The sequence below is a fragment of the Mobula hypostoma genome, chromosome 9 (assembly GCF_963921235.1).
Source record: "Mobula hypostoma chromosome 9, sMobHyp1.1, whole genome shotgun sequence".
In the NCBI taxonomy this organism is placed as follows: domain Eukaryota; kingdom Metazoa; phylum Chordata; class Chondrichthyes; order Myliobatiformes; family Myliobatidae; genus Mobula; species Mobula hypostoma.
This window is the reverse complement of record NC_086105.1, coordinates 11,883,659-11,901,168: the sequence shown is the minus strand read 5'-3', so window position 1 is coordinate 11,901,168 and position 17,510 is coordinate 11,883,659. Positions and strand designations below refer to the sequence as shown.

The window sequence follows — 17,510 nt, the reverse complement described above, 5'->3', positions numbered from 1 at the left end:
CAGGGCTTGAAGGTGATAGGTGGAATCAGGTGGGCAGGTTGATGGGCGTATGGAACTGGGCAGCAAGGAGGAAGGGGGGAATTGGGAGACAGGCTGTTGGGAAGAAGAGAGGAAAAAATAAGGGAAGGTGGATGTTGACACAGGCTGCAAGGTGTAAGTGGAGACACAAGAAGTCACAGATTCTTGAATCTGATAAATAAGGGGGATGATAATTAGAAGACAAGTGCAATCTGCATTTGGTTTCCACATTTTTATGTTGTTTTTACATACTTCAGTGTAGTTTTTGTATTGTTTCATGTAGCAGCATGGTCCTGAAAAACGTTGTCTCGATTTTACTGTGTACTGTACCAGCAGTTATGGTCGAAATGGCAATAAAAAGTGACTTGACTTGACATTGTAGAGGAAATAGTGTGAACAGCAGATACAGATTCTTAAGTTTAAAGAAATGCACATACATTGCTGTATAACCTGGAAAAATGTTTGGGATCCTTGCTGATGGGAAGGGAGAAGGTAACAGGGCAAGCTTTGCATCTTATTTTTCACTTGCAATATAAGGTTCTTTATCAAGGGTTTTGTGCATAGGTCACATTATAAAGAGTTACAATAAAATAGAATAGAACTTTATTGTCATTGGCCAAGACAGCGAGATTGCAGGTGTACTCCAGTCCATGCAAAACAGATATTTACAATGATATGGCACAGCTTAATTTTTTTTAAATCCCATATTTACATGTAACAAATGACTTTGATAGTCCATAACACTCAAAGTCCATTGGCAAGCCAAGGTGTAGCATTATTCAGCTGCAAAACAGCCCTCAGGAAGAAGCAGTTTCTCTACCTTGCTGTCTTGGCTAAAATGCTTCTGTATCTCCTGCCAGATGGCAGGAGATTGAACAGATGGTGTCCAGGATGGGATTGGTCTTTAATGATGTTATTAGTGCTCTTTATGCATGAAAAGTGTAGATTGTCTCCAGGTCCGGTAATTGAGTCCCAATGTTAGGAATTGTTAAAGTTGTTAGAAAATATTTGTATTTACTCTGATTCTAAGGCTATGATGCAGAAAAGTGCCTAGAATATTCAGTTTTAAAATTTATTGCCTTTAACCAGTGAAACTGCAGAAGGAATTTGCAGTAATAATGTTTTTTTTAATTTCATCTGGACATCACTGAATAGACCAGTTTTTACTTGTCAGACATAATTACATAGAAACATAGAAAATAGGTGCAGGAGTAGGCCATTCGGCCCTTCGAGCCTGCACCGCCATTCAGTATGATCATGGCTGATCATCCAACTCAGAATCCTGCACCAGCCTTCCCTCCATACCCCCTGATCCCTTTAGCCACAAGGGCCATATCTAACTCCCTCTAAAATATAGCCAACAAACTGGCCTCAACTGTTTCCTGTGTCAGAGGATTCCACAGATTCACCACTCTCTGTGTGAAGAAGTTTTTCCTAATCTCGGTCCTAAAAGGCTTCCCCTTTATCCTCAAACTGTGACCCCTCGTTCTGGACTTCCCCAACATCGGGAACAATCTTCCTGCATCTAGCCTGTCCAATCCCTTTAGGATCTTATACGTTTCAATCAGATCCCCCCTCAATCTTCTAAATTCCAACTAGTATAAGCCTAATTCATCCAGTCTTTCATCATATGAAAGTCCTGCCATCCCAGGAATCAATCTGGTGAACCTTCTTTGTACTCCCTCTATGAGAAGGATGTCTTTCCTCAGATTAGGGGACCAAAACTGCACACAATACTCCAGGTGTGGTCTCACCAAGGCCTTGTACAACTGCAGTAGTACCTCCCTGCTCCTGTACTCGAATCCTCTCGCTATAAATGCCAGCATACCATTCGCCTTTTTCACCGCCTGCTGTACCTGCATGCCCACTTTCAATGACTGGTGTATAATGACACCCAGGTCTCGTTGCACCTCCCCTTTTCCTAATCAACCACCATTCAGATAATAATCTGTTTTCCTGTCTTTGCCACCAAAGTGGATAACTTCACATTTATCCACATTAAATTGCATCTGCCATGAATTTGCCCACTCACCCAACCTATCCAAGTCATCCTGCATCCTCTTAGCATCCTCCTCACAGCTAACACTGCCGCCCAGCTTCGTGTCATCCACAAACTTGGAGATGCTGCATTTAATTCCCTCATCCAAGTCACTAATATATATTGTAAACAACTGGGGTCCCAGCACTGAGCCCTGCGGTACCCCACTAGTCACTGCCGGCCATTCTGAAAAGGTCCCGTTTATTCCCACTCTTTGCTTCCTGTCTGCCAACCAATTCTCTATCTACATCGATATCTTGCCCCCAATACCGTGTGCTTTAAGTTTGCACACTAATCTCCTGTGTGGGACCTTGTCAAAAGCCTTTTGAAAATCCAAATATACCACATCCACTGGTTCTCCCCTATCCATCCTACTAGTTACATCCTCAAAAAATTCTATGAGATTCGTCAGACATGATTTTCCTTTCACAAATCCATGCTGACTTTGTCTGATGATTTCACCGCTTTCCAAATGTGCTGTTATCACATCTTTGATAACTGACTCTAGCAGTTTCCCCACCACCGATGTTAGGCTAACCGGTCTATAATTCCCCGGTATCTCTCTCCCTCCTTTTTTAAAAAGTGGGGTTACATTAGCCACCCTCCAATCCTCAGGAACTAGTCCAGAATCTAAAGAGTTTTGAAAATTATCACTAATGCATCCACTATTTCTTGGGCTACTTCCTTAAGCACTCTGGGATGCAGACCATCTGGCCCTGGGGATTTATCTGCCTTTAACCCCTTCAATTTACCTAACACCACTTCCCTACTAACATGTATTTCCCTCAGTTCCTCCATCTCACTGGACCCTCTGTCCCCTACTATTTCCGGAAGATTATTTATGTCCTCCTTAGTGAAGACAGAACCAAAGTGCTGTTTAATAATCCTAAGTGACTCATCGTAGAGAGCTTAAAAATTTCATGTCTGTGTACTAATGGAGGTGAGAGAGTTAGGCTGCCAGTCAAGTGTTTGTTACCCTGCTTCTTGAGTACTTCTTGAGCTCCAGTTTGGCAGGCAAATAGGAGCGCTGGTGCATTAAGGTATGAACTATCCTGCCACTTTAGGAGTCACAAATGGAATAGGATGATAAGCTGTCATCACAGAGTATTCTCAGTTCTGGCATAATAATAGGCAGGTCAATGATCAAGCACTGTCCTGAGGAACTTCTGTATTCATGTTGTGGAGTTGAGATATGAGTTTCCAAAAAACTATATCTATATTCAGTTATACAATGCCTATCTTTAGCCAATAAGAATTTAACACACTGATTTCCATTGATTTCAATTTTACCATGTATACATCAAAAAGTTCAAAAGTAAATTTATTATCGAGCTACACATATGTCACTATATACAATCCTCAGATTCATTTTCCCACAGGCATATTCAGCAAATCTGTAGGATAGTAACTATAGCAGGATCAGTGAAAGATTGACCAGAGTGCAGAAAATAACAAATTGTGCAAATGCAAATACCAATAAATAATGAGAATGTGAGATAACAAGATAAAAGAATCCTTAAAGTGAGATCACTGGTTATGGGACTATCTCAATTGATGGGCTAGTGAGTGTAGTTATCTCTTTTTGTTCAAGAGCCTGATGGTTGTGTGGTAATCACTATTGAACCTGGTGATGCATGTCCTGAGGCTCATGTACCTTCTACCTGATGGCAGCAGTGAGAAGAAGCACGCCTGGGTGTAGGGGATCTCTGATGGTGGATGCTACTTTCCTACAGCAGCGTTTCATGTCGAGTGCTCAGTGGTTGGGAGGGCCTTACCCATGATGTACTGGATCGAACCCACTACCTTTTGTAGGATTTTCCATTCAGAGACGTTGGTGCTTCCATACCAGCTACACCTTAATGTTGCAGCTGTTCAATACTGCTTTAAAGTTGATGGCAACCATTTATAACTTGGCATGAATGGCTCTAAATTGATAACTTGATTTTACAAAGGGTGATATCCTTCTTGCTCATGGTACAATTCAGTATTATTGTTCACTCTATTCATTCAAGTCTTTGTGGATAATAACCTTATTAGATGGTTATTATATGAAGTAGAGTGCCTGAAGTAATTGTAAATTCGTGATTTTTTTTAAGTGTTTTGACGAGGTAGTAACTAGCTTTACTAATAATAAAGGAAACCCATCCCTAATGAGTCCTATTGTCACTAGCAATTCTCTAGTCAAATATCAGCAAATGAATGAATGCTCTTGTTCAATGCGGAGTAGTTTTAGTCTTAAAATGTTTTTAACCTGAAAAGCTGCTGATATTTTCGTCAAAACAAGTTTTGCTGTTTTAATTTCTGTACATTATAAAGGCAAACTCAAAAAAGTATATATATTTTTCTCTCAAAATAACTACAAATTTCATTTCAATTCATAATATATGACTCTCAACAGATATATGATAGGTTTGTCCTTATGTCTAATTACAGCAATGATCATTCAAGTGCATTTATTGCCAAAAATGAGAACGTTGGCATACAAGTTTGATTCAAGTTAAACAGCTTTTCATCATAAAGGGGAGTACTTGGATTTCAAAGGCAATTGAGCTGTTTTCATGTGTAAAAAGTACTAATATACTGATGTACCAATGTCCTATTTTCAGTCTGATGCAACTTACAGACATGTCTGACTTTATGATGTTACAAAGACTCAACATAAGCAACAATCGTTTGTCAGGTAAGTTAACATCCTATTATTTATCTTTCTTTCATTATTACTTAATCATCTGCTCAAACAATTTATTGTTAGAGCACTTGTCTCTTGTGACCGAGATAACAGGCTTTATTTGCAGCTGCCTATGAAAATCATTTAAGTGTGACATTAGTCAATGTGAAACACTATCATTGTGAACTCACAGCTGTTACCCTAAGCAAACATAACTTTGAGATCTTTGAAGATCAAAAGTCACTCAAAGTTAGAATTGAAACCAAAGTTCCTTTAAAATTGGAAATTAGTTGTCCACCATCTAGGCTGTATAAAATACATGTATATGTTTGTAAACACCAGAGATTCTGCAAATGCTGGAAATATTGAGCAACACACACATAAAATGCTAGAAGAATTCAGCAGGTCAGGCAGCATCTATGGAGAGGAATAAACAGTTAAAGTTTTCAGACTGACACCCATTCTGAAATATGCCCCAGTAAGTTTAAACGTTTCAGATGTAATGCTTCTACATGAGAATAGAAAGAGGCAGCAAGAAACTATTGGTCACTTTATCTAAAATCTGTCATTAGGAAATTGCTAAAATCTGTCATTAGGAAAATGCTGAAATCTGTTGTTAAGGAAGCAGGAACAGAAGATTTAGAGGATCACAGTATAATCAAGCCAAATAGTGGGAGCACAAACACACCTGTGCATGCATAATTACCCACATGCTCTTAAATTCCTTCTTGCTGCCTTCCTCAGTGTCCACCTTCCTTCTTATTCCCCCTCCTCCTAATGCATGATTTATTTCCATTTATACCTAGATTATCCTACTCATTGACACCTTTTAGTACAGTATCATTTGATCAGTATTGCCATTTTCATTCTTCCTGTCAAATTTTATTGCTTCGCACTGCACAATATTCAATGTTGTCTACTAATTGTCTGCTATTTTGCTAGCCTATCTCCTTGCATTGGGTGGCAGGGTATAGATATGTCTGTACCAAAGGAAGTGTAAGGTTTTCCTTACCTCTACTAGCCTGCAGGTCACCCTTGAGCAAGGTGTAGCACCTGCTTCGCCCCTCCCCCCCCCCAATGAGGGCCACGTGAAGCCATGGAGCAGGTGGTGGATGGTCGTATGGGCCATTGGTGCATATCACAAGTCCTGGTTATGCGTCCACTGACGCCAGGCAGACAATCTCTGAAGCATATGGACAATGGCTGGCGTCACTGTTCTTGTAAAGACACTGCCCAGAAGAAGACAATGGCAAACCACTTCTGAAGAAAAAATTGCCCAGTAACAATCATGGTCAAAGATCATGACACGACATGGCATATAATGATGGTGATGATCTCTCACAGTGTTTGGCATACTGAAATGTAATTTTAGGCTAGTGTAGGAGTAGAGAGGTGGATTCTCTAGATGCTGCAGAACTCTAGCACAATTAGATGTCACCATTGCATCCCACTTGGAATTCAACAATAGAGCAGAGTGACAGGCATACCAGTATCTGTCATGAGAATCTTCCTACTTTACTGTCGGCTTACTTAATTCCAGAATACATCTGGGAGCAGCTGGCAACATACATGATGCTGGAGGAACTCAGTGGGTCTGGCAGGACCTATGAGAGTCAGTGCTTTAGACAAGACCCATCATCAGCCCAGGTTAAGGGTTTTGACCAAAAATGTTGACAGCCCATTTCCTTCCATAGACCCACTGAGTTCCTTGTATACTGCTCCAGCTTCTAGCATCTGCAGTCTTATGTCTCCTGAGAGCAAATGAAGATTGGGGTGGTTCCCTCCAGAACCTCCAGTCACCGTCAGCATGACCATAATCTAATTTGAGACAAAGAAAAATACAATCTCTGGAAATCATATGCATTCAGCAAATATACCACCAGTATCCATTAAAGAGAAAATATGCAAAGAAATGTCTACTCCTGAACTGTAAACTGTCCTTTCTACTTACTGAAGTTAATACGATGTTAATGAGATGGTTACTAGAATTTTTTGCGACAACCATAAATTTCCTGCTCCTTCAGTACCATATTATTTGACTTCTAGTATCTGTGAAATTTTGAATCTGAAGACCTGGAGACTTGCTGTCCGGCTTCTAAGTTAGACTCAGGACTTTATGTTTGTGATTGTGGGAGTGAAATATCAATTTCCTCTTTTCACTTTGATTGCATGTAAAAATGCTTTAATGTAAACTTATTTATGGTGTCATAAAGGTAACAACCTGTTTAACATGGTAAAGTGTATAATATGCATTGTTTTCTTTAAAAAGAAAAGCTGACCCTGACATTTTTTATTTCAATGTCTTTGAATTTTTGAATATGTATATTAATCAAATTACTTATGTTATCTGTTTTACTCAATTTGAATATATTTCCTTTATCATAGATCTTAATAGCTTACTTTTATGTCTTAATGGATGTCATAGTCTCCAGGAGTTGACACTAGATGAGAATCCATTTCAACAAGAGTCAGGCTGGAGGTGAGCCAAATCTATTTTTCAATTACTGCTATCCAACATGCAGGGTTGTACGATGCTGAATTGAATGCAGTATATTACAGTAGCTCAGTCAAAGTATAAAATAATCGTGCCAGTGCCGATGCATTCCACTGCCGCAGGCCTGAATGACTTCCGCCCAGTTGCACTCTCCCCCATCTTTGCAAGGTGCTTTGAGAGACTGGTTCTATCACATCTGAAATCTGTCTGCCCACTACCCTGGACCCCCATCAATTTGCCTATCGTACCAACAGGTCTACAGAGGATGCCATCTCCATGGTACTTCATTCTGCCCTGATCCACCTGGAGAGCCCCAACTCTTAGGTTAGAATGCTGTTCATTGACTGTAGTTCGGCATTCAATACTGTGATCCCCTCCAGCTGATCGCCAAACTTTGCCAGCTTGGTATTGCTCTGCAATTGGACCTTGGACTTTCTGACTAACAGACCCCAATCTGTTAAGTTAGACAACTTCTTCTCCTCCACTCTCACCCTGAACACCGGCGTGCTTCAAGGCTGTGTGCTGAGCCCTCTTCTGTTCTCCCTTTTCACCTATGACTGCGTTCCTGTATATGGTTCTAACTCCATAATCAAGTTTGCAAACGACACCACGGTGCTTGGCCAGATCTGAGGAGGTGACGAGACAGCCTACAGGGACGAGGTCCAGCACCTGGCTGCATGGTGTGCTGACAACAGCCTGACCCTTAACACCCAGAAGACCAAGGAGATCATTGTGGACTTCAGGCATGCTAGCAGCCACACTCATGTCCCCATCTACATCAATGGAGCTGTAGTGGAGCATGTATCAGACTTCAAATTCCTTGGTGTCCACATTTGCAAGGATCTCACCTGGTCCCTGAACTGCTCTGTCCTGATCAAAAAGACGCAGTAGCTCCTTTATTTTCTGCGGAGCATCAAGAAAGCTCATCTCTGTCCCAGGATACTGACGGACTTTTACCGCTGTACCATTGAGAGCATACTCACCAACTGCATCTCAGTGTGGTATGGCAACTGTCCGGTATTGGACCGCAAAGCACTCCAGCGGGTGGTGAAAACTGCCCAGCAGATTATCGGCACCCAGTTGCCCACCATTGAGAACATTTAGCATAAACGCTGCCTGGGCAGGGCAAAAAGCATTATCAAGGATGCATCTCACCCTAACCATGGACTTTTTACTCTCCTCCCATCCGGTATGCGCTACAGGAGCCTCCGCTCCCGCACCAGCAGACACAGGAAGAGCTTCTTCCCTGAGGCTGTGACTCTTCTGAGCCTCACATCACAGCGCTAAGTAGTATTGCATCCGTATTGTACTATCTCAGTACTTTTATATTTGTGTGCTGTAGCACTTACTTTTTATTCGCAGTTATTTTGTAAATAATACTATTCTTTTGCACTTCTGGTCAGATGCTAATTGCATTTCATTGGCTTTGTGTTTGTACTCGGCACAATGACAATAAAGTTGAATCTAATCTAATCTAAAATAAATAATATGTTTTTCTAGCAGATGTAGAACCTGTATTAATTGCACTGTCTAAACTCTTAGTACTGCAGGGATCAGTGTAAATGATTTGGATGTGAATGAACATGGAACAATTAGCAAGTTTGCTGATGATACTCAACGGGGGGGGGGGGTCTTATTGACAGTGAAGCAGTTAACCATGAATTGCAAAGAGATCTTGCTCAATCAGAGAGATAGGCTGAGGAATGGCAAATGGATTTCAACTTATAAACGTTTGTAGATAAGTGGGAGCAGTATGCATGTTATGTTGCAATTATACAAGTAATTGGTGAAGCTAACAGTCTCACATGTGTTATTGTATGTAGGGCATATGAGTGGGAGAGAAAACAGACCCTGGGTAGCAATATTGTTACTTTGGATAGTTTGGTGGGGTATGAACAAGAAGCACAAAAGAAGCATAAACAAGTATTTAAATCCTTGAAACCTGTTGGGTTGTTTAGTACAATTTAAGTCAGTAACGTTGTGTGTTTATATTTATTTAGTTATTATTATTAATAACATTATCATTGCAATTTATTTTTACTCAACTCAAGCTGATAAAACCCGGGGTGTGGGCATAGCCAAGCACACTCATTTCTCAATTGCTAGGAACTTTCAGGCTAATCTAGTGGTGTTTAGTATTGTGGCTTTCTGATGATTTACCTTTATATTACTGTGTAGCTCGAATTGTTTAATGCTATTTGTGTAGTGACTTTGGAATGATACCAGTTGTAGCTATTTCTGTCAGGGACAGTGTATACCCTATTCATGTTCCAAATTCTTTCAGTTTCCTCTTTTAATTCAGCATATTTGTAGTGTTTTCACTTATTGATTCTGTAAGTTATGTGTTTTGAATGGCTGCATCTACTTAAGTAAGTTGTTCTTGCTTGTTTATCCTGTATTATTATATCCAGATAGTTATTATTGATTGGTCCTATCTGTAACTACACATCAGTCATAATATAGTTTGTGGTATTCTCGTTCTAAAAGTGGATCAGGCTTGTATTTATAGTAAGATATGATTTATTTTATGAGTCTATATTTTAAAGCAAGATTTTAGTGAATAATGTTTGTCACTTAACACAGATTGTGTTAAACTGCTACAGGATCCTGTAATGTGTTGGATTGTTTCTGGTTTTCCTTGGCATTTTCTGTGTTTATCATCTTGAATTTGTTGGTCTTTTCGTATTTTCGATTTCTTTTTTGTGTTAATTACCTGGTCCTGTATTACCACAAAGAATCCTTCTGTTTCTGGGAAGAGATTTCCAATTCTAAGCATTTAATGCTTCCTTGTTGACATCTCATCTGTTCAGATTGTAGGGATGTCTTCCATGGAGGGTCATGCTCTTCCATTGCTCAACTTTTTTTTTTACTAGTGATAATTTCTTCATTTTTCTGGGTTGTGCCCTCATTTAAGTTCAGTGGTGTATACTTCTTATTAGAATTGCAGAGTTGCATGGAGTGCTGAATCCAGTTTTCATTGATGAAAATATATCTCCAGAAGTTTTATTTGACTGTTGTGTAGATTTTATAATGTCTGTTATTCCTCTTACCACATTCTGTCCTTGGTTATTAATCTAAGCACATTCAAGTGTACGTAATGTTTTCTGAAATTTGTCATTTCAGTTCTTATTTTTCTTTGTAACTTTTCCAGATCAGTTTCAGACCAAGATATTATGCTAAAGGAATATGTTAATATAGGTATAACAGAAGTGTTTATTGCCTTTGTTATATTTTTACTGTTGAACTCTGTTTGGCGGATGTTCTTAAGCCTTGAAGTAAATTCTGTCAAGTTTTTCCTTTATGGAGCTGTGATCTGTTTTCTTTGTTTGTTAATATCTCAGCTGCTTTTATGTTTCATATGCATCTATCAGTTTATTTTATCCTGTTGTTCTGTTTTGTATTCTATAGATCTGTTGCACCTTTCTTACTGCTTAATGTTCTGCATTTACGCAGTCCAAAGTTCATGTTTGTATCTTTTGAAAATAGTTCTACTGTTTGAATTAATTGCTCCTTCATCACGAAATCTAAAGCATATAATTTCAACTCATTCATGTATAGAAGATGTGTGAAAGTGTAGCTCATTTTGTTGTTTCTGATTTGACACTCAATCTTCATCTGATTCAGCAAATTGTGGAGTTGGTTTAAAGCCAAACAGAACTATAGTGGACTTAAGAGAGCCACCTTGGAAAATACCTCAGTTTATCAGTTTATTTTGATAATGGTGGTTGTTCTTTTTTGGTTGTTAATAGGGTGATTATAGTATGCTAATGCTTCAGCGGGTATTGCAGGAATTTTACAAGTATTGAGTGTACAATGAGTACACAATACTCCAAGTGTAGCCTCACCAATCTTCTAACTACAAGAAAAACTGCAGATTCTTCTCCTACTGCTTTTTATTGGTGGTTGGCAGACCATCTAAAAATGTGCATTACCGCCACTTACTGAATGGGAGTGTGAGGAGTATGCAAGAGTGGCCCTAACACCTAACACCACCTGTTGATCACCTGTTACAGGAAAGACACTGTCAAGCTGTAGAGGAGGTGGAAGAGATGTATGAGAATGCTGCCTGCACTAGAGGACCTGAGTTATAGGGAAAATTGGCCATGCTGGTTCTTTATTCGCTGGAATGCAAAAAAATGTGGAATGATCTCATGAAAATTTATAAAATCCTGGGGCGGGGGGATAAGGATATGGACAGTCATGGTCTTTTCCCCTGGGTTGGGGAAGTCCTAACTAAAGGGCACAAATATAAGACCATAAGACATGCAGAATTAGGCCATCTGGCCCATTGAGTCAGCTCTGCTATATAATTATAGCTGATCGTTTTTTTTTTCTCTATCTCCTCCTCAACTCCAGTTCCCGGCCTTCTCCCCATAACCTTTGATGCCATGTCCAATCAAGAACCTATTAATCTCTTCCTTAAATACACCCAAAGTCCTGGCCCCCACAGCTGCATGTGGCAACAAATTCCACAAATTCACCACCCTTTAGCTAAAGAAATTTCTCCACATCTCTGTTTTGAAAGGGCGCCCCTCTATCCTGAGGCTGTGCCCTCTTGTCCTAGACTTCCTTTCCACATCTACTCTGTCCAGGCCTTTCAACGTTCGATAGGTTTCAATGAGATTCCCCCCTCATCCTTCTGAATTCCAGTGAGTACAGACCCAGAGCGATCAAACGTTTGTTGTATGATAACCCTTTCACTTCTGGAATCATCCTTGTGAACCTCCTCTGGACCCTCTCCAATGCCAGCGCAACTTTTCTAAGATGAGGGGCCCAAAACTGTTCACAATACTCAAAGTGAGGCCTCACCAGTACCTTATAAAGCCTCAGCATCACATCCTTGCTTTTGTATTCTAGACCTCTTGAAATGAATGCTAATGTGGCATTTGCTTCCCTCACCACGGACTCAACCTGCAAGTTAACCTTCAAGGTGTTCTGCACAAGGACTCCCAAGTCCCTCTGCATCTCAGATTCCTGGATTTTCTCCCAGTTTAGAAAATGGTCCGCACATTTGTTTCTACTACCAAAATGCATGACCTTGCATTTTCCAACATTGTATTTCATTTGCCACTTTCTTGCCCATTCTCCTAATCTAAGTCCTTCTGCATCCTACCTGTTTCCTCAACACTACCTGCCCCTCCGCCAATCTTAGTATCATCTGCAAATTTGGCAACAAAGCCATTTCATCATCTAAGTCATTTATATACAGCATAAAAATGAGTGGTCCCAACAGCGACCCCTGCAGAACACCACTACTCAGCGGCAGCCAACCAGAAAAGGATCCTTTTATTCCCACTCACTGCCTCCTACCAATCAGGCCAATGTTCTTACCATGCAAGTTTCCTGTAATACCATGGGCTCTTAATTTGGTAAGCAGCCTCATGTGTGGCACCTTGTCAAAGGCCTTCTAAAAGTCCAAATATACAACATCCACTGCATCCCCTTTATCTATCCTACTTGCATTGTCCTCAAAGAATTCCAGCAGATTCGTCAGGCAGGATTTTCCCTGAAGAAAACCATGATGACTTTGTACTATCTTGTCCTGTATCACCAAGTACTTCATTACCTCATCCTTAACAATTGACTCTAACATCTTCCCAACCACTGAGGTCAGGCTAACTGGTCTACAATTTTCTTTCTGCTGCCTTCCTCCTTTCTTAAAGAGTGGAGTGAGATTTGCAATTTCCCATCCTCTGGCACCATACCAGAGTCCAATGAATTTTGAAAGATCATTTCTAATGCCACCACAATCTCTAGCACTACCTCTTTCAGAACCCTAATGTGCAGTTCCTCTGATCCAGGTGACTAATGTACCTTTAGGTCTTTCAGCTTTTTGAGCACCTTCTCTCCTGTAACAGTAACTGCACCCACTTCTATTGAGGAATTGAGGGTTTCTTTTTACCTGAGGACAACAAACCATTTATTTTATCCTACACCTTAATCTTCTGTTGTGTATGTCCTTTATAAATTTACTTGCTCTTATGTCCTCCCTTGTCCACAAACATTGCTTATCTTCGATGTTGTTTGGCTTCACTGGTCCAACAATTTATGTCAATATCATTAACAGACACCATCCTGATCGTGCCTCTGATCTTGGCACCAGACTCCACTTCCTCCAATGTCACCAACGGTCCCAGACATGAAGTACAGATTTCTCCTATACTCCTTTGCTGCCCAAGTCAAGGAAAATCCTCTAGGTGTGTCTATGTCTCTTGTGTTTTGTGCACAGCAGACTATTGCTGCAAGAGCTATGCGCACAACTAACAAGGATATTCTGCTTAAGCATCATGAGTTTAATATGGCTTTTAGACATGGGAGAAATTTAACCCCACTGTCATTTCTTGTCTCATGCCTTTTGTTCCTTGCAAGTTGTTAATATGTTCTGGATGAACAAGAATAATTATTAATGCACATTAAAACAAGTTTCAAAGTTCAAATTTATTATCTAAGTATATATACCATATACAAATTTGATATTCATCTACTTGCAGACAAACAAAGAAACACAATAGAATCCACAAAAACCACACACAACAAAGACCGCTGCATCCAATGTGCAAAAGAGGATAAATAGCGAAAATACTAAAAAAGAGTAAACAAAATAGCACATAGAACATGAACTGCAGAGTCCACAGCTAGCTAGCTGTGGACTCCAGGATCCCAATGGCCACAACTAGTCCTGAACCTGGCGGCTTGGGTCTCAGACTCCTCCACCTTCGCCTAATGGTAGTAGTGAGAAAAGAGGGAGACCAGTCAAACGCAGGCTGATGGCACTGAACACCTGTTCATCTTCCGCTCTCAGCCTCGCTGATTGTAACCTCTATCGGCGCTATAATTGTTGCAGAGTAATGGAGCGGAGCACAGTTTCATCTTCCTCTGTCAGGAAGCATCCGCCCCAGTGATGGCTGCCCCGGCCATACCTGCATTCTCAAGAGTCTAGTTCACTGATTTTTCCAGGAAATCTTAAAATCACCAGTATATTCAGATAGTTCAAAAGTACGCCCCTTAAAGGAAAATTACAGGCTACAGTCTACAGCAATCACAGTTCAGCAGAAGTATATCTTGTAGAGTGGTAACTTAGTGAGCTGCCTGCAAAATGTCACTGAAGTTTATCAAAGGGGTTGGTTATATATGGGTTTGAATAGATTTTGCATTCTTATGGATCATGCTATGAATAATTTTGCAGTTGATGCAATACAACCAATCATATACACATTATCTCTTTGATGTTCCAGTGTTGGTGTTTCTCTTTGGGAATGCTTGCATTTATTTTATATAGGTCAACTGAAGGGGTAGCCAATCGGGACTGAGGCAAGCAAACAGGTGGGGGGGTGGGGGTCTATATAAATAGTGAGCACTCCCAGAGAGAATCACCAACAAGTATGCACCGAGGATGTCACCTCGACTGGTGATTAAATGTCTGCAAGCTAATTGTCAAACACAGCGAACACCACAACATCAAATGCTTCAACCCAAGCTACCAATATTCACCATCAACCTAAACACATTAACACTTTCCTGGAGCAATCTGTAGATAATCTTATTGTCTGCTTCTTTTCCCCAAGCTCCACACCTGCCTCTGCCTCAAATGCATTCAAGTTTTCCTTGAAAGATACAAACTTTTTGGTTTACTTATCTATGGCAAAATACTCCATGTACAGTACATAACTTATTTCTAAACAAACAAAACATAATACTTTACATTAATCAGTATTAGATTTCACTAAACAACTTACCTAAATAAATGGAATCTTACCAAGTATCTTTTCATACAGCTTATGGGTGATTTCTGGGTATCTGGGGCTGTCTGACTTCAAGGTCCTTTTTTATTTGCCTTGTTGAGATCTGCGCAACAAAAGTAATGACAGTATTGTGAATCAGTAAGTTTATAGACACTCCCATCCCCATGGTTTGGAATGTCATTACATAGTGATATAAAACAAGAATGTGACTCAATGTGTTCTTAGTCAAATAGAAGCTGCTGTATTAGTGTTGAGCTCCTATTTACAAACAGAAACATGAATTATGTGACAAGAATAATCATTTATTTCACCCAGGATAATTGCAAAAGTTCACATTTTGTAATCTAGATCATGACCAAAAATGAAGTGATACGCTCTCGTTAAAATAGATTTTGGATTGCTTAGCTCCTAAAAACATCATAGCATTATTTATTATTGTAGGGTAGCTTAATGAAATCTCCAAATGATTAGCTTTAGCAGACACCAACAGAATCAATAAAGTCATTCGTAAGGCCAGTGATGTTGTGGGGATTTAACTGGACTCTCTGACGGTGGTGTCTGAAAAGAGGATGCTGTCCAAGTTGCATGCCATCTTGGACAATGTCTCCCATCCACTACATAATGTACTGGATGGGCACAGGAGTACATTCAGCCAGAGACTCATTCCACCGAGATGCAACACTGAGCGTCATAGGAAGTCATTCCTACCTGTGGCCATCAAACTTTACACTCCTGCCTTGGAGGGTCAGACACCATGAGCTAATAGGCTGGTCCTGGACTTATTTCCTGGCTTAATTTACATATTACTATTTAATTATTTATTGTTCTATATTGCTATATTTATACTCTATTCTTGGTTGCTGCAACTGTAACGAAAACCAATTTCCCTCGGGATCAATAAAGTATGACTGTGACTATGACTATTATTTGTCACATGTACACCGAAGCATCCAGTGAAATATGTTGTTTGTGTCAGGGATGTGCTGGGTCAGCCTACAAGTATTGCCACACTTCTAGCGCTAGTGTAGTATGTCTACAGCGTACTAACTCTAACTTGTATACCTTTGGAATGTGGGAGGAAACCCACACAGTCATGGCAAGAATGTCCGAACTCTTTACTGACAGTGGTGAGAATTGAACCCCGATCTTACAAGTGTTGCAATAACTGCTATGCACCGTGCTGCACTGTGAGCAAGATAGCTTCTAGATATATTGTATATAACAATGAAAAAGGCTATTATTCCTACTTGTGTGATTTAGTAGACTATCTTCCAAATAAAATGTGATGTGAGTCTATTCTGTTATGCATCTGTGTACACAAAGCAAAAAAACACTGAAGCATTTAGCTGGAGCATACATGATCTGAACTACAGCCTTCAGATTCCTGACTCCTGATGCTTGTCCAATGTCCCAGTGAACACATGAATTTAGTTTCACAAGGAGATCACACCAAGATTTGTGATCAGACCTCCAGATACCACATCCTCAGGCACTGCACATGCACGTGCTGTTCAGACCCTCTTTCATAGTTATTAAGTGCCTCTGATATTCAAAGACATTAAAGAACAGTTGAAATTGATTTAAGTAAAAGATAACAAATGTATTTAAAACATATTAAAATGCTAATAAATAAAGTATACAGAGAAACAAATAAAATTAAGCAGAGGCAAAAAAGTCAGTTGATGTCAGCCACCCCTTTCAAATGAAACTTGCGTTGCCCCTCAATTCAGCAATTTAGGCAATAATTAGGGCTTTGTTGTCATCTTATTCCCTGTCAAGGATAAAAAATACAGCTCTCATTGCTGATTCATTGAGACAAGGTTCTAACTATACTACTGATTAAGCAATTGATGCATGTGGAATGAATTTTGGCTGATTTAAATCTATAATGAGGTAATGAAACATGATGTTTGTTTGTTCATTGTGGGAAGAAAAACGTGAAGTTATATTAAAGTAAACAGCTTGTACTTTGAATATTTTTTGAATGTAAGACAAAATGCATGTGATAATAGCAAGTTTGTGCTGGTTAGTCATTATCTTTTTGGGAAATATTAAGCTGGCTGGAGATGAAAGTTTCATATACAAGGGAATTGCAATCATTCAGGATCTTCTGTAGAGTGTTATTGGGAGTTCATTATCAAAATTCATTAAATGCAGTTGGCTTGAATGTACTGGCAACAGTGGAACCAACAGATTATTTCTGACACAGAGTAGCCAGAATAAAAGAGCTCTCAAATAAATTAATACTGACTATTTTATAGCTTCTTGTTTCAAAAAGTAGAATGCATCCCTCCTTCTGATTTGGAATATCTGTATAAGAACCAAGTAGCTCTGATATTCAGATTCATAAACTAATTAGTATTCCTGTTTAGAACAGAGCCAAGGTGATCAGGTTAACAAACAACTGCATTTTATGCAAGAATTATTTTAGATTCCCATCAAGTATCATTAATGTATAAGTCCAAAATTATAAACATTATCCCAGTTTAATTATCCTTTTATAGACTTTATTTAACTATAAAACAAATATTCGCAGCTATGATAAAAAGG

The 17,510-nt window shown here is 39.6% G+C and overlaps 1 protein-coding gene across 1 annotated transcript in view; it reads left to right on the top strand.

The window, feature by feature from the left end:
- lrriq1 (leucine-rich repeats and IQ motif containing 1) overlaps positions 1-17,510 on the top strand; it is a 179,901-nt gene that overhangs the window by 67,036 nt on the left and 95,355 nt on the right. Inside the window, exons 14-15 of the mRNA XM_063059516.1 lie at positions 4,663-4,736; positions 7,110-7,203. Of these exons, the coding sequence (XP_062915586.1) occupies positions 4,663-4,736; positions 7,110-7,203 (168 nt within the window). The remainder of the gene's footprint in view (positions 1-4,662; positions 4,737-7,109; positions 7,204-17,510) is intronic.